This window comes from Malurus melanocephalus, unplaced genomic scaffold (genome assembly GCF_030028575.1).
Source record: "Malurus melanocephalus ecotype Western Australia unplaced genomic scaffold, MMel_1.1 scaffold_47, whole genome shotgun sequence".
Classification (NCBI taxonomy): Eukaryota; Metazoa; Chordata; class Aves; order Passeriformes; family Maluridae; genus Malurus; species Malurus melanocephalus.
In genome coordinates, this window is record NW_026623279.1 from 1,351,058 (window position 1) to 1,374,948 (window position 23,891).

Sequence of the window (23,891 nt, forward strand, 5' to 3'; positions counted from 1 at the left end):
CTACATTAATATTTACATCCACGCAAAATTATATAAAATACAAGCATTTTATTATTTCTGAGTTCAACAATATTGCTTCGAATTACAAAATACAGCAATGTCCGAAATACTGAAAGTTTCATAAAAGCAGCAATCTTTCTCTCCTTCCCCATCTTAACTGTCCAGAAAATTACTAAAATAAAAATATTTACCATGTTACATAAGCCACAGACCTAGAAACAYGACCATCAAGTCTTAAACCAGATAACTTAAACATAAATGCAAATGGCAATTGGCAGGTGAGCACAACATTATTCAGGGCACAAAAGTAATTCTCTGTGCTGTAGGTATTCCAGTTTTTTTTCCATTTTTTCTAAGTCGTAAAAAAAAAAAAAAAAAACAAAAAGAAAACCGTGTTTAGCTAGAAATTTAGAAGGCAGACTGGCTTTTTGATGAACACATTAGTGCTTCTGTCATTAGCAGAAGAACCACTCAGGTGACAACTGATGAACACATTTTTACATGTATGGCAAAAAAAACCTGTAACAAAATGGTGCAATTCCTTCATCACGATGCATCTCTAAAGAAATATCACAGATTTCCATATATGTGCTTAAAAATACAAGTGCTAAAYACTACAGTGAAATTTCAACCTCTGAAATATACACTCAGTTTATTTTGTCACAGTAGAAACTGTGTGCATTTACTTGGGTTGAATTTTTCTGTAATTCAACTATTTAATTATTTTTGGTCCCCGCCGTGTGCAAAAAAAGCCTATTTGGAGCATTTCTCTCCCTTCTCCCTTTGTTTGACTTGTTTGTCAAGCACAGATGGATTTTTTTTTTTAAGTGCACTAGTGTACAAAAATCTATATCCAGTTCAAAATATCAGGAAGAAACTCCAAGGAAAAGCAATTTCACAATCAAAGRTAACATTCTGAACTTTTTTTGTAAAGGCCATATAAAAAGAAATTGATAGTGTATGGATTCCCACATTTACATTAAACAAAAAATTCCTATTGCATTCAAAATTAGTTTCTCAGCATATGCAAACTATCTTCCCTTATTCAGAATACATTAATTTAGCCTATAAAAATACAGTATGGACAAATTCTTCTCATTCCCTGACGTAAGAATTCACAATTTTGACACAAAAATTGTAAACTTTTATTACATTCAAAATACATTTCTTAAGTCTTTAGAATTTAAGTTCTGAGGTGTCGGCAGTCAAAGCTCTTGGTATACAGCAGAAGTACATTATTGCAGAGCCTTTACACAGAAGTAGCTTTCTAAAGTTAARAGAAACTTACTCTTCCCACGTATTTGTGTTGCTACCAGGAGGAAAAGAAAGGCTTCCTGCTATGAAAGGTCTGTGTGAAAGCATTACTCAGATGAACAATTCGGCCCTGACTTCCAGTACTACTTCGCTCTACAATCACACGTGGCATCTGAACAAGCTGAATGGGACTTTTTTCATCCTTTAATGCCTGAGTAAGGTTTAGTATCTAAAAAGAGTAAAAGCACGTAAGGTTAGGATGCACAAATGAAACTATAGCTAACAGGCTTATCAATTTAGATGCCACTCAAATCAATTCTCTAGAGGACTGTGCTGTTAAATGAATTAATTTCAAAAGATATGCTATTGCAAGTAGAAATACTTTATTTATTTGGTAATGTGACTACATCCTACTGCTCTTGATTACCCTTCCATTCTTTTCCTCAGTATTTCGTGCAGGCCTCTTGAAATTTTCAGAAAATGTTAAGAGACAAAAATCTAAGAGCATTTTAAATTTAGCACATCTCTTGAAAGCACTGCACCTTCAGGGAAAAAATACCTACAAGAAAGCCATCAACACGATTTAACATAGGACATACCAGCATTTTAGCTACAAATWATTTTCATATCAGAAGATATGAAGCCGTATAATTAGCTCATACCAAACCCAGTGCAAATTCCCCAAATTCCCAGTGCAAAGACCCCAATTCAGCCCTCAGCTCCCAGAAGTGTGTTATCTTTCTTCYAAAACTTCAAAGCTCATGAACTGCCCTGATAACTTACTCCATGTTCAATGTTATCCYGCTGAAAACTGAGGCAAGTATTCAATTTAGCTCTAGTGACACATTTGCATTATCCTTAACATCAAGCCTTTTTTCCCCTGCACAATGCCTTTTTCTTCCTTGTGAGATTTACTGATCCTGTGCTCATTCTGCTCTTTCATGGCTAAAGAAAACTATGACAAGCTCTTTCACGTTACTTACTGCAATTTGGTTYTGCCAGCAACTCCATTTGACATTTACACTCTCAAAATTCTAAGGCAATTCTTTGTAGATGTGTTGCCCATTTCTTAGACCCTACATTCTTGAGCGAACTGTTTCATTGGGTTTGAAACCCTTCCAAAATTTTTTTTCCTACATTTTGCAGAAACAGGCTTCTAACCATGTTTGGTATCTTGGATTTAAAGAGCTTGACTCTTACATGCAACACATGTTCCTTTGCAGTCTCCTTATTTTTATCAACTAGATTCTTTATTTTCTAATTCTTAAWTTCTCATTTTTAAGAATTTATTTAGATGTTTTGGCTATACTGCAAATTCATCTGGACTGAATGAATCTAYTAGTATGCCAAGCATACATCTAGATAGCCAAGTCTTCTATAATGCCCTCATAACATACTATACTTTAGTTTTACATCAAAAGCAGCTTTAAAATCAATGCTAAAAGGCATTATTTGCCAATATATTTCCATTTGCATGCAAAGATTACTCATTTCCTCTGTGCCTGAACTGCATTTCCTCTGTGCCTGAAAACCTGCAATTTCCCACAGTGAAACACACTTTTATATAGCTAGAGAGAGGTAAAAAAACCCCAAAACTAAAACAAATCTCTGCTAAAATCCCCCTAAGGGAAAGGATGTGGAGAAAGGGTCTAGATGCAGCCTTTATATGGAAAATTAATTTTGACAACCTCAGCTATATCTCTCTCAATTATATCAATCTTATTTTTCCTCAAGCATTTTGTAGAATAAGATTTGACTCATGAGAAAAAAAGCTACTTAATACAGTTTAGGATGCATGAGTACTTCAAGAAGCGACCTTCCAATGATTACACAAAGTTCTCAGGAGAGTTATTTCAGAAACAACTCCTATAATACAATATACTAAGTAAGGTTTGCTGTCTTTTATCTACCAYACAACAGATGTTAACTAGGATTATGTTTGACTAAGACTAAGCAGAGCTCCAGCCATGTGCAAGGCACTTCTTGATACAGAAAATTCTACTGAGAAATCATTGCATTAAGACACTGTAGGAATTGCCTGACTTTAAAATCCATGCTAAATTTATGAACACAAAGAAGTAGGATTCAGTAAATTCAGGRCAAATGGGACTATTAATTTGTCTAGTCCAATTGCCTTACACCTGCAGAAATCGCTATTTTATGCCTACAATTAACGAAATAATTTGTTCTTACCTAAAGCCTTTTCTCTAGCATTTCACATGAGTCTTAAATTGTAAAATGAAGGAAGATKGAACAATTCTCTCCTCTCTTGCTTCAGTGTTTTAAAAAACAAAGCARAACAAAAAAAGTCCAGTACTTAACTATCATCAAATTTTTAACCTGAAATGGTTGGACTATTTTGAAGYATGGTTTCAACATTTAATAAGATGAATAAATTTTATTACCTAACAGGCTTTCTTGTGAGAGGTATTTAAATAATCAAGTCAATCCTCTAATATAAAGTCACATTTATTTTAATAGCATAGTGAAATCACACATCAAATTTCCATCCATATTTATGACTCGTCTCTTTTTTCATTTTGAAAATACCTTCTAAGAATATGCAGTTAAGTCCCACCCATCCCACACAAAACCAATATAACTGAATTAGATTAACATTTTCTGTATTTTTTTTTAAATTAGCATTCACGTTTCTGCTGTTTCATCTATCTGCAAATAAGAACAAACTCTAGGAAGAAATGTAGTTTTCTCAGATGAAAATACGTTCAAGTGTCATTTAGTTTAATAGGAGTCAATTTTCATAGCTCTAAAGGAAGCAGCTGAAGAGTGATGACAAATTAAATACATAARTAAAAATGTAAAAAAGCAGTCTTACCTGCCCCCTCATAACAGACATCTGGTTTTCAAAAGTAGCCTTGTCAAATCCTTTGTCAGTCTTTATTAAGAAAACAGTTTATAGTAAAYAATCCATTTAATTTTAGCTATATATTTAGTATGCAAATTAGTATCATAATATGCATATTCATATTTACCCACACTATAATAACTTTTGAAAGCTTCAAATAGAATCTTAGTATGAATCACAARAAGGTCTATTTCTTGTATCATGTTTACACATGTGAAAATGGTGACTGTTCAACATCATAAAATAAACTACATCAGCGGACACCACTCTTGGGCATTGATAAATACCAATAGTTGGTAAATTCCAGGCTTAATACCATCATACAACATTACACTGTTCTTTCTCTCATGTTTACTCCAGCAGAAGAATACTTCCTCCTTCAGATTTAATAATACTTAACTAACAAACCCAGAGGCATTTTGAATACAAATGAGTCAAAGATGCAAATATTACAAAAATGTGTTTCAGAATCYAGTTTTGACATTACAGCTGCATTTCCATTAAAAGTTTAAAATTTCCAAATCTTTCAATCCTTAATTGGGTTATTTCAYTTGAACATCTGACACAAATGTTTACAAAATGTTTTAGAGAAGGACAGTCTTTACATGTCAATCCTGTAACACAGTTTCAGTATCTTTAAATGAGTTTGACTTTCAATATGGYCAAGATTTCAGCATCAGCTCAGCACAATATATATGCATATAAAATTAAGTATATTACACATGTGGGTTCCTCAGGCTGCTACAGTTTAAGTTATACACACCACAGAGTGTGTAAATGCAGTTTTTACACAGATTTGTGCTGTAAGAGTGAATTAATTTTAATCAATTATGGGAAACTTATATATATATAATAGGTATTTTATGTTTTCAGATGAGCTCATTACTATCAATTAACCACACTGGTGAATTAAAATTAAATTACATAAACCCTTTCAACCACGCCAATGCTAAAGGTAAAATAGCATCGTGTSATGACATTCAGAGGTCAGAGGGCTTTTCTTTTTATGAATGTAACTGCTCCATTACAAGTATCAGCTATTTCAGTAATAGTCAATTCAAAGAAGCCCATGATTCACCTTAAATAGCTCATAAAGGTCTTCACAAAGGTCTTGGATGAAGTTCATATCAGAAATGCGAGGAAGAACTAGGTCTCTGGTCTCCTGAGAGAAAGGAACTTTTGCTTGAGGAAGCCAAGCCCAGTGAAAGGGATCTAATGCAGAAGAACAGTGCACTTAATGATAAACAATCAAAAATTACATTCTGAGTCAAGTACTCTGCTACCTACCACAAGTTCTCAGTAACACCCCTTTTTCCCTACGTTGTTACCCCCTACACATCCCTCTTGGCTACAAGTTACCAGAGCAGCTTTGCAACCACTAAGTTATTTTTTCAAACAGTGAAAATATATTAAGCAATAAGTATTTAGTTGAAGCAATAAGTAAAAGAGGTACATAAATTAAACCTGTAAGCAACAGTAGAGGACTTCCCCTAATTTAGTAACATAGTTTCCTTTGGAGTGAAATAATAACTGCAATCAAAAATCTTGGAGGTATTTKACTCAAATGGATTAACAAAAAAGTAGCTACTATTTTAAATGCCTTCTGCTAAGCATGTTGAGAGAAATGCATTAATAACTTTTCATGTAATTGCTGTTAAGTTTTTTTCAGATTATATTGCAAAAGCAATTAATATTATCAGATGTTAAATAAACAAGACACCGAACTATTAATTGCAGGAACTGAGAAAAGTCACAATCAGCAGGCCACCCCTAAACTTCCTCACATTGCCCACAACCCTTTGAGTCTGACAGTCCAGCGAGTTTTCCGCAAGCCTCAGTCTGTTCAGTTCCTATCTCGCATTTCACTACAAGAATGCTAGAACAGAGCATGTAGAAGTCCTCACCAAAGTCAAGAAAAAAAAAAAAATCACTATTCAATGCGCTGCCCTCAGCCACTGAACCAGTCATCATTAAAAGCTGCCTAATTAATCAAGAACAGTTTGTCCTTGGTAAATCCATGCTGACTTCCCCAYCACCTTCTTGTTCTTTATGTGCCTGAACATAGCTTCCAGGAGGATTCTATTCCAGTCTTAATGGAGACTAAAACAATGTCTCACATTACTGTAATCTTCCAACAGTGATGAGAAAACTGCATTACGACAACATAAGCCAGCTCCCACTGTTTCCAGTGCATCCCATCTACTGCTATGACCTTGCATATAACCATTTTCCTTAAGTGTTCCCTTTCTTCTGCTGTGGGGATTCATTCCCATGGGCTCTACTTATGAGCTTTGAGATCCAACAGCCTGACAGCAAATCTTACAACTGAAAACTGAGGCAAGGTCAGCATTGAGTAACTTGTTCTTCCTTATGCCTTTTGCCTTTATGTCTTTGTTGCACTTTTCTTCAGTCCCACTCTCACGTCTAATTTACTCAACCCTTTCTTGTTGCTCTTTATGTCCTCTGCTAACTTACTCCAGCTGAGCTTTGACATTCYACACTCCATCCTTGCACTTTTGGACAAATTCTCCATTTTTTCAGGGAAGTCTCTACATCTTTTTTTTTTTCCTTTTTCTTTAAATGTACTTAATTTTTACATCCCAGTTCAGTCAGGAGGTCCCTGTTCATCCATGCTGGACCAACTTCCTGCCTTTTGCAAATGCTGCTCTCTGGCCTTGAGAAGGTTATCCTTGATGGCCAACCAGTTGTAGTCATCAAAACCATGCACTAGGTGGTAAGAGACTGCAGTTTGTAAACATTATGCTACAAATTTATTTTTACAAAGTTAGCACACACCTGTCCATCTGCCAAAGAATTCTAAAGGATCTTGCAAGTTTATTCCTTTGATGCTGAAGATCGTATAAAATAAGCAAATACTGCTGTGTCTTTAGAACAACTACAGAAGTGACCATAGCCAAAAGGTATGTAGGACAGTATCTATTTAGTATCAAGATGGAGAATATATAGAGCTCTGGGTGGAGTATGTAAYTAGCCTTTTGACAGCATAACTAGCCCACACTTAACTGCTGTAATTATCTGATAGGATAATAGCCCACAGAAATGATTGCAAACCCTGTTGGGMACTTCCCTCCAAATGATAAGTAGTCAGAGATGTGGTCAGAAACAATCTCACTTTAACAGTATCAGTATTTTCAAGCAGATGGAAAACTGACTTACTAAATATGAACTTCTACAAAGTAAGCTAAAGCTGAGAACAAGAAAAACAACCAGCCTACTTGCCCACCTACAACAGTACTCTTCATTTTGAAATAGAAATTTGGCCARTAGAGGGACAACTTGCACATCCTTGCACTCAAGTTATTTTCCACCATTTTTTTCAAGAAAACCTGTGAGAAACATGTTGCTAAATTCTTCCAACTCCACCATGAGTCACATTACATACAGTACTGTGTTTATGAATGTCAATGTATTAATATTGTTTTAAGGTAAAAAGTATGAGCAAGGACCAAATCACATATGCCACTGCAAAAATGGCATTTGTTGCTAACTTTTTGAAGAAGAGTACTATTATTTAAAAATTCAATATATAGTTATGATTTTGTAGTTTCTTACTACAACAACACAAATAAAAATTACTTCTTTGGAAGTTATTTTCCCAAAAGGAAGACAGTTGAAGAATGTAGTACTTACATGCCCTCCACTCATCAGGATGCTTAAAAGGAAATGCTAAACCATTGTCAATTGCAGCAATTTTAATTGATTCCTTAGTTAYGGTCCATTGGCTATCCTACAAATGGAATATTTAAAAAGTAAGTGATACTTACGTGCTTACAAAAACAGTGAAACACATTAAAAATACTAAATAATATACTCTGTAGTCTCACTGGTTAAATTCAACATARAGTAGTATCCAATAAACTCCACCACATATAACTTCTTAGTCTCCCACCATTAAGAGAAGCCCTTCTCCAGATACAAGATAAGCAGAGCACAGAGATGAAGAAATATGCCTAAGCAACAGTGAACATTGTTACTGTTATTACAGCCCAAGCTAGCAGAGCAAAAATACAGAACAATATATTTCTAGCACTGTTCTACCTAGTCTAATCAAAATCACTTTCCACTCATTTTGCCTACAATAAATTCTATTTATCATATTTCTTGAGACCATGTACCAGGATTAAGGACAGGCCCTTAATCTCCAGCAAGACGAAGCTACAACACTAAACAATTCAAAGAATATAAGTTTCAGAGTACAATTCTCTTACCTTATCTGACAGTTCAAGTGCATCATCTTGCTTTTCGTACCTTACTAACCAGTTGTCGTTACCTCTGTCTTTAAACAGGAAAATGCATGTCATAACACGTAATTTATAAAGAAATCATCATCTAKAGCAACATGCAAAAATATTGTAAACTGTCACTTTACCCATGGMATTAGGCAAAACTGTTCAAAAAGGGTTTTTCCTATCACAATACATGTGGTTTCATTTTACTGAAATGTACAGGCAACTGATTCAGTGGAAAGACCACAAATTTATCATGTGTTCTTAGATATGTATTACTTCTTTAGGTTCCCCAACTGGCTGATYATGCAGCAAAATATCAAGAAAGCCAAAATAAACTATTTTCATACATTTTATGCAGAAAGATTGGTTGTGGTGTGAATTTYTCCTGAGGGCAACATTATCATACCACAATGACTTAATTTTTAACCTTGTTTTAATGCTGGTGGGGAAATGGAGAAGGCCTCCAAAATTATACATAGTGTGACCTTTGACTACATGGAGAAAACGGACTCTACAAAGATGGAGGGGAGGAAAATGAAAAGAATGGCAAGAAGCTGAAAATGTGTGCACTGTTAAGACAAAATTGAGAGACAGAACTCGCTGAGATCTTTCAGATAGAGGATGACTGMATGGATTTGTAGGACCTTCTGTCATTTTAAGGTGCTCCCTTAAGATTAATCATCATCAGATTTTACGTTCTATTATGATTAGATATATTAGATGAAGGTAAAATCATCCATGTAATAAGGTTTTTCCATTCTGAGTATTTGCCTCACAATTTTAAGAATGTAAAAAAACACTAACTGTTTGGAAACACTGAGGTTTATTTGATTAAGCTGACAGACTAYAGCAATAGTTAGCAAGTATTATGTTCTTACGATTCTTTCTTTTAGTTTGCTTCTAAGAAGAGAGAATTTGAGAAAAGGAAAATGAGCTAGACCTGGTATGTCTGAGGAAAAGCAAAGATGCCTGTCTCTGACAAAGCGGCAAAGTAAATATTTTAAACATAAAACCATCTTTGCATTCTTCAAGAAGTAATTCACCTCCACAACTAACAGAAGAATCCCAGCTTCTGCATGCAAGAAACAAGAGTGCAGGAGAACTGATGGTACAYATTGCAGTGGCACCTGAGTGCCTACACAGTGAATATGAACTACTGTGAGCTGATATGAAACTGTGCTATCATCAGCTCCAGCTTAGCATAAAAAGAATTGTAGTCATGGTTTTTCTTATGGGTCCTGAAACCCCACCAATCTTTATCCTAATCAGGGAAAACAGTTAATAGCCTACACACAGAATTAAAGCGTAATGAAAGCACTTGTTCTTGACTTCTCATATTGCTTAAAAACAACGAGTAACAATCAAAGAGTTGTTTATATTGTTTTTGTATGGCAATATTTAATGTTTTAATCCAAAAGAATTTTTTTTTAATTTAAAATACATCTATATGGCCTTCAATTGTGAGGAAAGCATCTGAAATGCATCAAAAGCCTTAAGYACCAGATTTCAGCCAGCACTGCTTTCTGCCTCACAAAATACCAAGAGACACTAACAAATACCTGTATTTCTGATTACATAATCCAAAATAACCAATCTTTCAAACTGTGACTGAAATTCTTTCCTTGTGTTCTCAGGTAAAGGCTCAGTTTCAAACTTCCTGAGCCAGTAGTCAGCTTCCTTATATCCTTCAACAAAAAGCTGGAAAGATCCAACCTGAAATATTAAGAAACTGCATTTGGAAAATGCACATGGGTAGGTCACATAAATAATCTCAACATCAATAGAAAAAAAATCATTGTATACTTTCAAAGTTCCAGAGCACAGGCAGTATGATATAAAAAAAAAAAAAGTGGTTTCTCTTTCATTCTTTTTTTCTTAAAAAAGTAAGAGTCAAATCATGAGAGGGTGCATTTCTGGAGGTTCTGGTGGTGATTTTTAAAAAATATTTGTTTAAATACTCACTGAGTGTACCAGGAATAAAATGCAGTAAGACAGCTCAGTGTAAATGAACAATTAGTATTACAAGAAATATATTAAATCAGGAGGTTTCTTCTTCTGAAACCAGTAACATCTATTCTCTTTTTCATTGCAAACACTTGTTTCGGTAGTTCAGAAAAAACTCACTAAAAATTACAAGAGAAAAATCTTTCTCTCTGAAAAGCCTTTAATCTTCACTGATAAGAGCAACAGCATCAACCATTTCAAGACAGATAATTTTTGCATAAAAATGACTGAAATATATTTCTTGAGAGTCCAAGGAAGAACATGAGAGTTGGCATAGCCTCCACATGTAMGTGAAAGCTGCTCAACATTAAAATTCAAGCACATGCATTTAAGAACTAAAATGCAGATAGACAAACACAGAGCATGTGGAATAACCATGTTCACACAAGCTTGCACAACCCATGTCACATGGAAATAAACTGCTGGGAACTGACACAAGTGGATTACCCAAGCTGTACGTAACCTGTGTTTTAAAAGCTTAGGATTAGAACAGTGTGGTGATATTTTGCAGATACAATAAGCCTCATTAGGCAAGAAAGATGTGAGGTTTTCAGTCAGTGTAGTCTGCACATAAAACAAAAGGAAGTTAGGAAGAACACAACAGGGTACCCAAAAGAATTTTAAAAAAACAATAGAAGGCAAAAAGACCTCACAAAAAAATTTTATAGATAAATCACAGGCAAAACAATAAATTTCAGTTAGCTTTCAACAAGCAGCAAGTTTTTTCTTCCACTGTTGAAGTTACTAATAAATACCCTATTTTTTAAAAACTCAAAGTTTTGTGTAATAATCAGGGAGTGCACAGATTATTTGTTTTTCATCTTACCTTAGGAGGTAGTCCAATTCGATTAAATTTTTTTGCAACTTTTGGCACTTTTTCTAAAGCGTACTTTTTTCCTCTTGACTTTGCACGATCTATTGCACTGTAATTAAAGGTCTCACTGACAAGCCAGACAACCTTAAAATATGAAAGTTAAACACAGCTCATACATTTATAGTAAATAAATAAAAAAATAAACCAAGAAATAAGCATCAGGCATTTTCAACAGATAAATTTTATACGAAAAGGTGAATATTCTCTATTTTAAATAACTCAAACAAAAATGGGAATTTTGTATGCTGATTTTTGTGAATTTGCATCTCATCAAAACATGAGGCACAAAAGGTATCAGAAAAAGCAAGAAAGTGGTTCCAAAGAAAAGGTTCAATTCAGATCTAAACTTATGCTTTAAAACAAAAATCAGTCATTATTTCTAATCCAAACCACTGTGCCTTGGTATTGCAATAGTTTATAAATGACACATGATATACAGATATCTMCTCAACCACAGTTCAGAGACTGACAAATCTGTTGCCTTTTTTGCTTTTTAATTCAGTAATTTATGTGTTTTAACTTTTACCTTAGTTTTAGGTACAACTCCAAGCCCCAGCTTCTCATCCACAAGATAGGCACCAGCTTCAGAGAGATATCCCTGATTTGGAACGAGGCAACCTCTGCCAAAGCAGCAAGGACAACAAATTTTGTGAAAATATTTGGTCCATTTTGGATTTAGATGTCCATAAGGCTCTTCAGATTTTGGTTTGAACACTCCAATAATTTTCTAAGATAAATAATATAAAATTAAAATATGAGCACTTTCAGTTGCAAATTATTAAAACTACTTTGAAAATTAGTTATTTGAAAATACTGGTTAAATCCTATCCAGTGCATTTTACARTTGCTCTTTTTAGATGATGAAATAATAGAACAAAAAAAACTAAATTCTAAATAAATTGATCATGAAATGCTTCTTTAGGATTAGCACAAATTCAAAATAAGCTCTTCATAAGAGAAAACATTTACTTTTTCAAAACATTTTGTCAAAATTAAAATGGGCTGCATTCTAGAATACATATTTATTTCTCTTAAGTTCTAGAAAAGGAGGTTTTAATACTAACTTTAATAATTTTCAGTCCACCAACAACTCACTGAGCAGCTATTTCAGAAAAGGGCCATAATGGCTCCAGGAAAGTGACAAACATACAGGACACTAACAATCAACTGATTTATTTTCTCTTAGTAAGAAACTATTTTTCTCATTGCCCTGAGTTTGAATGGATCAAAAGGTTCTCCACTTTGCAATTCCCAAGRGTGATGTCATTTACCATTGCTGCAGTTTCCTAACTCAAATGAGCATCAGCCACCTTTACATCAGAGACACAGAGAAAATCCTAAAATTTTTAGTCAGAGCCCTGTGTCCAGTTTTGGATGCTATGCTTGAAGAAATCTGTTAATGAACTGGAAAAAGCTGAGAATAAGCACAAAATATATGAATAATGAGAGACAGTAGGAACAGGGAATGCTAAAGCTAAGAGAAGAATGAGGCACAATGAACMACGGTTGCTATAGAAAAAAAGGAACAACACATTTACTGTTAACAAGCCAAAAAATGAAAGGCTTAAAGCCCAGCAAATAAATTGCAAAAAAAAATCCTTTTGAAATTTAAGTGCAGCTTGAGACTGGAAGAGACAGCCAGGTTCTGCAGTCTCCAAAACAGGGTGCAATCCACAACAGGTTAGCTARACATTCCTCAAGAATAATGTTAAAATGATCCTGCTCCATAGCACAGGCATTAAATAGATAATTTCTCAAGCTGCCTTCTACATGGAATTCTATACTTATTAACCTCAAATYATAAGTGGGTTATTACCCCACTAAAATAACCTTTCAGTGGTCTRTGATAAACTTTGGCCTGGTGCATGAGGTTCACATAATGACTCTTCCATAGCTTAAGTGGAATGCTGTAGAAATGCTGCATCTTCATTCCTTTTCACTGGACAATGGCAAGWAAATCAAATCCTTTCTAATAAATATTTAAGGACAAATGTTTAAGAAGCATTTTCCCATATTAGTACTTTACTGAATYCTTATTAAAAAAGTATCTCAATAAGCTAAATACTGCCTGCTGTTGCACCAACACTCAAAGCTGATTCACACTCAGATCATGAACATGTTTGCTGSCAGTCAGAAACTTGCAGTATTCTTCAGTAGCTGCTGATTCAGCTGGATTAGGGAGAGAATCTGACCAATTGGTTTAGCTTCTAGAGAGCTTTCAACCAATTCCTCCAAGACAATCTTGCTTTGTCCAAGATTGTCCAAGAAAAGGTAACTTCAGAAAACTTCATTCATTCAGTTTATAAACAGATACAGGCATTAGTAGCATTATCTGTCTCATCCCTCTATTTTGATTCATTCCTATTAACTACAATGAAAATTAAGTTACAAAATACCATTATTTGCATTCATACTATAAACTAAGTGTCTTATCAACAGAGTCAGGAAACAAATTGACAAGAATTCTCTTGGGTTTGGTATACTGTTATCTGTGATTCTAAGGATGCATTCAAAACCATGAACATAATTGCACAGACAAAACTCAACTTAGACCTACTCACATGGTTACACTGACAGTAAATATTCTATGCAATGTAAAAGGCCAGTTTGTTTTTTGAATAAATCACAACACTTGCTATACTACTTTAGTCAAAATTCCAATGTTAGGTGTAGAATTGTTGAAAAGTTACTTATTTTTTTCTTACTGCATCACATGTACCTGCTTAAAACAAAGCTAGCAGATTTGCATTTCTTGGAAATCACTGTGGTGTATTTAGAAGTACATGCCAAACCTTTAATTATCTCTTCTGAGTCACTCTCTGGCTAATACTTCCTAGTAAGTGCCCATTTAAAAAACCAGCTTAGCTCATTCTATTACTTGTCTGGACTGTACTGTGCTATACTGTCAGATCTGGAAATGGTTTTCAAGGCTTTCCTAAAGTTAGAACCTTGCTAAACTTTGCAAAGCCACTAMTGTTGAGGACCAGAGTAGAATCAAAAAGTTCAATCTATAGAACCAAAGCCAGTCTTAATTTTGTCAGTCAAAATGAATTTACAGATTGACTCCATTAAYACTAGCAATTAACTGAAACTGTCAGGAACACATTGCAGAACAATTTGTAAGAGACACAATGTCTTTTACTTATTGCTTACACAATGAACAACACTTCAGCAACAGTGCTGCTTAAGTACTGAGCTCCATCTCACTATGCAACTATATAATTTTTGCCAATAAATGCAAAAAGTTACTTCTATTAGGCAATTTGAATTTTATCCTTCTGATACAACYAAATCAGTATATAAGGTGACCCAATGGAAACAGCTTATTCCACCCGTATTTTAGTATTCATTTTAGGCAAACACTTCAGAAGCTGACCAGTAAGAAGGCTTAGCACATCTTTAATGAGCTCCTTCCCAATATGAGGTGATTACTCAAGAGGAATAGGAGAAAGCAAGTCACAGAACTGGTCTAAAATGGAATGATGCAATACTCAAACAGGATTTGAAATCCATTCTCACATGAAAGTTGCACTATTGACAAAATGAACTTTTAACAGACCTTTAATAYGGATACCAAACATAGATAAGCTCTAGAACAAAGGCAAAGAATAAATGCAAAATTTAAAGTCAGCKAAGAATATAGTATCATTATAATCACAGTCCCATATCCCTAATACTTTCATATTTTGCAATGAATTCTTTCTGAACCATATAAAATAAAGTTTTTTTTTCTCAATCTTCTAAGTTTCCTCTCAAGTTTCCACTAAAGACTTACATTCAAATCAAAAATAATAAATATTTAATAAATATTTAAAATTTAATAGTAGTGAAATTTAATAAATTTAATAAATTTCACTACTAGAAATTTAACTAGGAACAAAAACAACACAGAAAAGTAAAACCAAAAAGAAAATCACCACATAAGAAACAAGGAATAACACACTACATTCAACATCCTATGGTTATATTTATACAAAAGTACAAATACTCTCACACCAGCCCCGGGGGCTCAGCAAGTAGGTCGGGCATTTGCTAGTGACCAAAAATGAGCAAAATCAATCCAGGGAAGCTTTAGACAAAACAGATTTGCACATGTGGTACAAGTATGATTTTCTTCCCTTAGTGATTTCTCWGCTAACTTTCTAAGAATAAAAAAAATTGATTGCACAGTGTCAAGAAAAAATAAAAAGAACCCCCACTTAATCAATTGTAAAGCATTTTTAGCATGACACTCTAGAATTTTCTTCAGATACATCATACACTGAATTTTTGAAAAACTATTGATTTAAACCAACATTTGATTACTTGCTTTTTTTTCTATTGCATATTAAATAAGATATAAACCTAAGTTAAAATACTACTTTAAAAACAGCAAGAAGTTTGAATATGTGTATATAAGCCCACAATCAGAAAAATCTACAAAGTTCTAAGCTACTAAAATAGGGAGTGACCTGAAAGTGGAACTCTGAAGAGGTTTTTATATTTACAGCATTGCATGTGATAGCAAGTATGCCACAAAGCTGTTATACAAAGATTTWTTTTTTCCTTCAGCGTTCACAAAGAGAGACCCTGCTTCCCAACTAACTTTTTATTTACTCCACCAGAATGAAGGGGATCATTACTAACAAAYGTTCCTGGAACACAGGCATATGAACTGAAGTTTTCAGAAGATTTTAAAGAGGTGGTTCTGCCACTTTCCATAAAAACAMAACCATAAATTGAGGCATTTTGTTATATTAATGTAAGGTAACCACTCTAAAAAACTAAATCACTCATTCAACAAGGTGTAAAAACTATCACCAAAAATTGGAATTAAAACAAAATAAACAACTATGAAAATAAACTGGCAAAACAGGAATAAATGTTCTAATGACCAATAATATGACTAAAAGCTAAACAAATATGATACTACTTCCTAAATGAAAGAGAAATTACAGTTATGGGAATGTATGGAATAACAACAACATTGAACATGCTTTGAAAACCTAGGCATTCAAACTGTTCCAACTTCCATTTCCAGCACAATTGGGATTTTCAGGATTAACGAACATCTACATCTATCTAAGACTTAAAAACTGCTGATTGAGCTTAAAATAAAATCAGATGTGACAAACTAACAAAAGTTGAGGAGTTGCAGGTCTTATTTTATGAAATAGGTCAGCAGCAAAGCATTTCTAATTTAAAGAAAACAATGTGAAAGTATGTCTGAGACATCATTTCCTCTTACAAAATAATGCTAACTAAATGTTACTTTTCAARAGACATATTCAGGTAACTACCCCTTCTGTCTCAAAGTTACCTTAGGACACCTCACTGATAATCACTATTCAAGGCACCACTTGCCACTACAGAAGGGAAAAACAAATCTTCCGGAGAGGAAACAATCTTCCAGTTAAGATTCAGCAGACAAGCACAAGTTGATGACAAAGTTAGACTTGATGACATCACTCTTCTCACCCAACTAACAATCATATATGAGAAAGGAGACATGACCTAAATAAAAGACTATCTAAGAAAAATGAGAAAAATACAGGAGGCTTAGCTAAAGAAACTTAAACTATACTGAAATCAGCTCAGTTGTGCAAAAATCAACTGAAACATACAGAGAACAAGGCTGCACACAATGGAATTCCTGAATTGTTTTCAGATGTTAGAGGCCCTTTTATTCTCTCCATATTTCTTTGGTGCAGATCATTAAAAACATGATGAAACTGCAGCAAAGAAATAATAGTTATTTTGCCTTAACTTATACAGCAASACATAATTAGAAATCTAAGTATTACTTGCATTGACTTTTCAAAAATAAATTCTGGCATACAATAAATTATGCAATAACTTATTTAAATTGATTTGCATATAAGTAGAATTTTTGAATTTCCATTTCCAACTTGCTAATGATGGTGTGTCTGACTTTGCAGTAATATGCTCACCCCTTTTGGATCCTTAGCAAAGTAACTCCCACTGGATCCTTGAGAGATTCTTTCTGGAAAAACTCCACACTCTATAGCTTGTTCTGTTCTCAGAACAATTTCTGCAAATTCTGGATCATCTAAAAATATATTCATATCTGCAGTATGTCCTGTATGCCCTGAAAAACAAGAAAACAACCAGCCTTAAGTGCAACTTGTACTACTAATTAAACATAAGCAAACACACTGATAAGCCAACAGCCTTCCCTATTGACAGCCATTCAACAGGCTGAGAAACATGGTCATCAATCAGTGCAAGTTTTTCCACTGATTTATCATGTCTAATCAAATTTTTGTTAAAAGTATATCAGCCAAATCTGCAACAACAAACTTGAGACTACCACTGCTAAGTATATACAATTTTAAARGATTAAATTTTTTAGTATTTATTTACAAAACTAAGAAAAAGTTCAAAGTCACAACTGCAAAAAGAGCATGAAAGATTTTACATGTTTTGTGTCCCGATCGCACACTGTCCATTACCCACTAAGACACAAGGAAGTTAATCTACTGAATAACCCGTTACATGTAACACTCACAAGTGGCACCAACACAGCAGTGAAGTCCTGCACACCAGCACCATTCCAGCCTTAAAACACTGTATGWGACTTGGAGCATTTCTTTACATACTGACCAAAAGATCAGGTCTGTGTACACATTTGTGCAAACTCTATGACTCTATGTAAACATTTAGAAAGACAACTAGAAAGGAAGGTGCCAGAATATTATTGATCTTCCAGTTTTTTCAGATTATTTTTTCACAAGTTTTGATAATGTAGATTATTATGCCTTACTTTTAGGGCTGAGATTGTKCTACATCTCAGTAGATGTATTCAAATGAGCCTGTGCATTAGGGTTCATTTCTGTATTAATAAATAGCTACATTGTTCTAAATGAAACATTTACAGATAAAGTTGCTTTGTTCTCATTTCATCAATTAAAGAAATTTAACATACATCCTTCTGGAATGACAACCAACACATTAAAAGTTTGTGTAGAGTAAAATTTAAAAAAAAAATCTTTTTTTGTAGCTTAGGACAGTTTTTGAAGCTTTTTAGAACATCAGTACTTGCTTGCATGTATCACTCATAAATCGCAACATGGACTCCAAACAAAAACAATAAAAAAACATAAGAAATAGGAAAATCTTAGAATAAGTTTGCAACAAGGAAGAGAAAACTTAAAACTAATAGCAGATCGTTCTAAAGAATCAACAGATACAGCCCGTTGGATCAGAATCTGTTACAACTATTTGGCCAATACTGCTGTGAGAAACAACACTTTAAGACTTTGGAGTAGGACACAAGAGAGGGGAAAGGTTGAAAGGTTTTCCTGTCACAGAGTACTTAAGTGATTTCGGGAAATAAACCAGAAGACCCACAATACATTTACTGTTATGGAAAACGTCACTTTGAATTAGTGAATCTTATTTCACACTCAAGCCTCAGCTATCTCCACACATCTCCATTACATCACACAGCTGAGCTCCAATTACTATTTTGCAAAATCGGGGTTGTGCATTATACTGTTACCAAATGAAGTGCAACATCCATGCTAAGTCATTCTGCATAATTATCTTCCAGATGAAGAAAACTACAGATGAACTTTGTATCACATGGATTGCATGTGTCTATGTGGAAGACTCAGAGGTCAGTTTTCAATTTCTRTGCATTTATTCTAGAATCTAAAACCATTAAGTAGTCTCACTGCCTTGAGGAAATTCTTCAACCATATCTTTCCTAAAGTAAAAGATAACTTCAGAAAAAAAAAAAAAAAAGCCCACATTACACTGCATACTTAAGGAAGAAGAGATTAATTTTTGAAACTCACTATTTGTTCAGTATTGCTACTGTGCTGCTAGAAAGCATGTTACGACAGTAATGTCACTGTACAAAAACATTTAAGCTGACAAGGAAACTTGCAGTTTTAATAAGTTTATCAATCCTTTCCATATGAAAATGAGCCATATTAATTGAACATAGTATTTGCTGAATGTGGCAGGGTTTGTGGTTGAGTTAGTTTCTTTTTCAGAAATTATTTTAACCACGTTTTCCACAGAGGAAGCATRTTTTGTCAGCACATATTCCCAGTACAACCCCTAAACTTACGATTATAACTAATCAAGGTTTCTTCTGCAATTACTCTTGAAAATTACTCTTCTTTTAAACTCCCACTACAAAGACAGGGCTCACACACAGTCAAACTACCAAGCCTGTGGACTTTTTTCAAATTAATTTGGACAAGACCCAAGTTTATGAAGCTGCTATACTGGAATGATGAAGATTGCCAAAGAAGATACAAATACTACCATCCACGTATGCACCTCAACCTGTTCTTCCATCAAGTTAGCATGACATGAGCTAAGCTAAAATAGTAGTACGCTTGGCAAGAGTAACATGCATGAACTCCTTCAACACTAAGCTAATCGATAGTTTTTAAACATTACCATGATTAAAATAGTCCCTTTAGCCAATTCCATCTGTTCCTATACAGTCTCCTATTCTKACCATAGCTCCATTATGAAAACACTGTGTTGCAATAACATGCATGAATAACATCTGTTTCATGTTTGTTCCGTGAATCAATCCTGAACCTTCAAGGGTTACACGTACAGAAAAGGTAAGGACAAGGAAACCAAGGATGAGATGCTGTAATCAATCAGCTCTGAGATTTTCTTACACTTGGGGCAGATTCCAAGCAGTAGTCTGCATTCACCATCCTAATTGCATCAGTGGTGCAAGACCCATGATTCTAGCCTCCACTCTAAAGCATTAATACTTTTTTAAGTTTCTAGAGATGTTTTGCTAAAACATCTAGAGATGTTTTGCTAAATCTGTCTCCTTAACAGATCTTAAGTCATGTAGGAAAAAGACAGGAGAACTCTAACATTTTGATGGCACGTTTACATTACAGGTATGGACTACACTTGAGACCAGTGCTTAAAATATATATATATATTTCTGCCTTTGTGGCCAAGCAAGTAAAAGCTGTCTGTGGTTACTAAAAAAGAATTATTAGCCCAATTTACTTTGTAAAACTCGATAGGAGTTTTGTTTGGATTTTTYCTAAGTAGYCTATTGTTTCAAGAAACAGCCTTGCCAGTCACTGGCAAGAAATCCTATGGTATAATTACAACAGCAAAAACTAAGAAGTGATAGAACTCCACATATTTCTGTCAGCAAACCCTTTTTGTGTACATTCAAACCCATAAGTATACATTCTAGATATATACTTATGTAGAAACTTGCACAGAATGAGAAAGCTTGAAAGTCTAAAGAACACAAAGTAAACAATAAATATAATGTAACTTATCATTTATCCACTATATAATGGGTACACTTATGTCTCTTTTCAAATTAAGTTYTTGCATTTCTGGACTTTCACACTGTATTTGTCTCTTCAAGACCAGATTTGAAAATATGAAAAGAAAATAATTTTTTACAAAAAGTAAAAATATGACACTAAAGCCCACATCTAAAACTTCTAAAGCATGTGATGGCACAAAGTGAGCCTATGACTGAAACAAAGAACAGACACAGACTGAATWTTTTTTTCAAGATGAAGCGATGGGGGTCACAAAAAATTAATTAGTGGGATAGGCGAGACAAACTGAAAACTTGACACTTCTCCAAGTGTTCAGGAAGCAGCCGCCAGTCCTGCCACAGAACAGTCTTTGAAACACGCAAAGCCACAAGTTTCAAAAACCATGACAGAAACAAAGCAAGGCCCAACAAAGCAACAGACAGCGAGAAGCAACAGTAGAGACACTCATGAAGACGTAAACGAGCTCGCAGCCCCGCACATAGAGACAAAGTAGTCGAACTTCGATCCAGTCGCAGCATCTTCACTTCTAGTCAGCGAGACCATATGTCGACACAGGTCAACATACTCTGCACTCACCGATGCTGTGCCATCGGACACGGCATATCAAGCGCACTTCAGGTACTTTTGTAGCCTCTCTGGCAGGACAGAGCCAGACAGGGGCTGCCTGTGCCCCCAGACACGCGGGCCGCCCTCTCCAAGCAGAGCAGCGCAGCCCGACCCGCGCTGCCGCCCCGGCCGCTCCCCCCGCACGTCCCGSCGGGCCGTACCTGCGGCGGCGCGGCACTCCTTGTCCCAGGCGGCGCCCCAACGCCGCCCGCGGCCGCTACCCGACACCCGCAGGAGAGGCTCGTCCTCTCCATCCTCCTCGGTCCCCGAGTCCTCCGAGTCCTCCACCTCCTCGAGCCCCGGTTCCCCGCATTGCCGGACGGCCCCGCCGGGGGCGGCTCTCACAGTCTGCGGCCCCCGCCAGGGAGGCTCTGCCTGAGGAGGTGGCGACGGCGGTGGCTCCGCGAGGACCAGCAGCCGCTCGTCAGGCTCCTCCGCGCCCGGCTCCGCCATGGGCGGCCGGGGCCGGGGCCGGGGCCGGGACCGAGCGCGGCGGGCGGTGGCGGTGGCGGTGGCGCGGCCGGGCGATGTCGGGGCGCTCCCGCCGCTCCGGCTCCCCCGCCCCGCGCCTGCGCGTGGCTCCGCGCCCGCCCCGCCACCTGCCTTAAAGGGGCCGCGCCTCTGCCGGGCACCGGCTCCAAAGGCTTCTCCGGACCAGCGATCGGTCACGGAGCTCGGACACCAGCTTCCAGTGCTGSACGTTCAACAAAAACATCCCTGACACTCGCCTTGGTTCTATACCTGGAACAGGCTTGCTTCCTGGCCACCAGTTCCCAGAGCCAGCTGCTCTCCCTCCCCAAACTTCACACAACATGGTCCTATTGCCATCAGGGTAACTTCCAAAACGAAGCATGAAAACAATATAAGTGAAAACAGTATGAATATATTGCCACTATTTCTATGTYCTCCCAAGCATCCATGCGTTGTTAACTGGAAGAAAGAGAATACAACTCTAACCTCAATATACTGCATCAGATTTCACCCTGGATGCATTCTCCCACACTTCTCTATAGAAGAGGTGTTTTCCTCAGGTGCTGGTGAAATGTGGAAGAAAGATACATGCATTACACACTGGCCTAGAAGTGGGATTCTGGGTTATACTGGGAGCAAATCAGTTCTCAGTTAAGAATAGTAATTTTATAGATTTATTATTCATTATTCTCATTGTTATGCACGGTATAAAGACTTAACATGTGCATAATCTGGATTACAGTTAAAGAAATCACTTTTCTAGGTTATTGACAAAACCTTACTGAAATGCTGGATTGTGTTTGTTTTGTCTCAGGTTATTTGTCAGCGAGTGGACTTTGGAATTAAGCCGAGTGTCATTTACTTATGTAACTACTAATATCTGTAACATTTGATAAATTCTGTTCACACTTGCATTTCTGTTTCCATTACTTTCTATTAAAAGTTAACTTAGTCAACTGTGACTCCAGATGAATAGCCAATTTATGCCTAGTAATCATATTTATGAAGGTTACAGCAACCGGATGTAATTTTCTGTACAGAARATTATATGGATGTTAATTTCTATGTGAAACAAACAAAAAGAACAGACTAAAATGGGAGAAGTCTGACATTTTTCCCAGCAGACCATTAAGTMTACTACTGCACCTCCCTTTAGCTACAGGTGAGTTGTGGCTGTTTCAATAATGTTCCATTGAACAGTTGATTCATGAAAAGATTTAGAGTTCATTCTTTTGAAAAAAATAAACAAGAAATAACTCATTAGTTATTTCATAGAAAAGCCTGGGTTAGAAGGGACCTCAAAGATCATCTATTTCCAACCCCTCTGCTGTGGACAGGGACACCTTCCACGAAACCAGGTCGCTCAGACCTYCATTCAACTTGGACTTAAACACGGGGATGGAGTATTCACAACTTCTGTGGGCAGCCTCTTCCAGTGCTTCACCAGCCTCCCAGTAAAAACAGTAAAAAACCCTACTTCTTCTGGTTTATGCATTCATCTACACATGTTAATGTATTTATAAATGCAGCTAACTGGTAGTTTGTGTCTTCTGCTTCAATGAGAATCATGTAATTTGCTCACAGATTTTGATCTAACAAAACCTTTACATTGCCTCACTCTTCAGTAGTGCAGAGTTCAAATACCGCAAGAGCTCATAATTAAATAAAATACACATCACCRTCATAGTTATTAACGAACTATTAATTTCAGCTCCAAGTAGCTAATACTCTTTAATTAGCCACTGGACTAAAAGTACTAAGAATTACATCACGTAAATAAGATGGATCATTTTCCTAAAGCTTTTGTCCCTATCCTTCTAACGAACAGASCAGACTTTGTCACCTGCTTATATGTATTTGAGCACCACGTCGAAACACTGGGGTGGAAAAACAGAAGCGAAAACAGSGAATAAACGTACAATCCTGCTCTTATCGCTTTAGGTGAGCGCCCTCTTGTGATACAGACCAGGAGGAACAGMTGCTGCGCGTTTATAAAGCAGCAGCAACATCCAACAACCCAGGCGCAGACTGCGGGGACCAAGAAATAGGAGAGTTTAACTCGTAGAGCTCTCTTCTGCTCAAAGGGCTAAGAATCTGTGTTAATTRTAGTATGAGCCAACAGTTCAAACAGGTGTGTAAGACTACTCTGTCAAAAGCCCCAGAAGATTTTTATCAGGCTAACTAAACTTACAGAAGCAAGACGGTCGCTACGTACTCTTCACAGGCCAATTAGCCGTCTGAGCTTAAAACTGTAAAACAAAAGAATCAGATAC

General features: G+C 36.0%; 1 protein-coding gene across 2 annotated transcripts; it reads right to left on the minus strand.

The window, feature by feature from the left end:
• Window positions 1-28: 28 nt before the first annotated feature.
• PI4K2B (phosphatidylinositol 4-kinase type 2 beta) lies at window positions 29-21,670 on the minus strand. Of its 2 annotated transcripts, none has more exons than XM_057365063.1 (10): window positions 21,309-21,670; window positions 17,179-17,336; window positions 11,775-11,975; window positions 11,201-11,332; window positions 9,930-10,083; window positions 8,350-8,417; window positions 7,772-7,868; window positions 5,199-5,332; window positions 4,091-4,150; window positions 29-1,483 (listed from the first exon to the last, which is right to left on the minus strand). In XM_057365063.1, the coding sequence occupies exons 1-10, from the start codon at window positions 21,598-21,600 to the stop codon at window positions 1,310-1,312; spliced, it is 1,470 nt and encodes a 489-aa protein (XP_057221046.1). In that variant the 5' UTR covers window positions 21,601-21,670; the 3' UTR covers window positions 29-1,309. The 2 variants fall into 2 exon arrangements, with proteins under 2 accessions (XP_057221046.1, XP_057221047.1); XM_057365064.1 differs by lacking the exon at window positions 21,309-21,670 and adding an exon at window positions 17,757-17,850.
• Window positions 21,671-23,891: the final 2,221 nt, after the last annotated feature.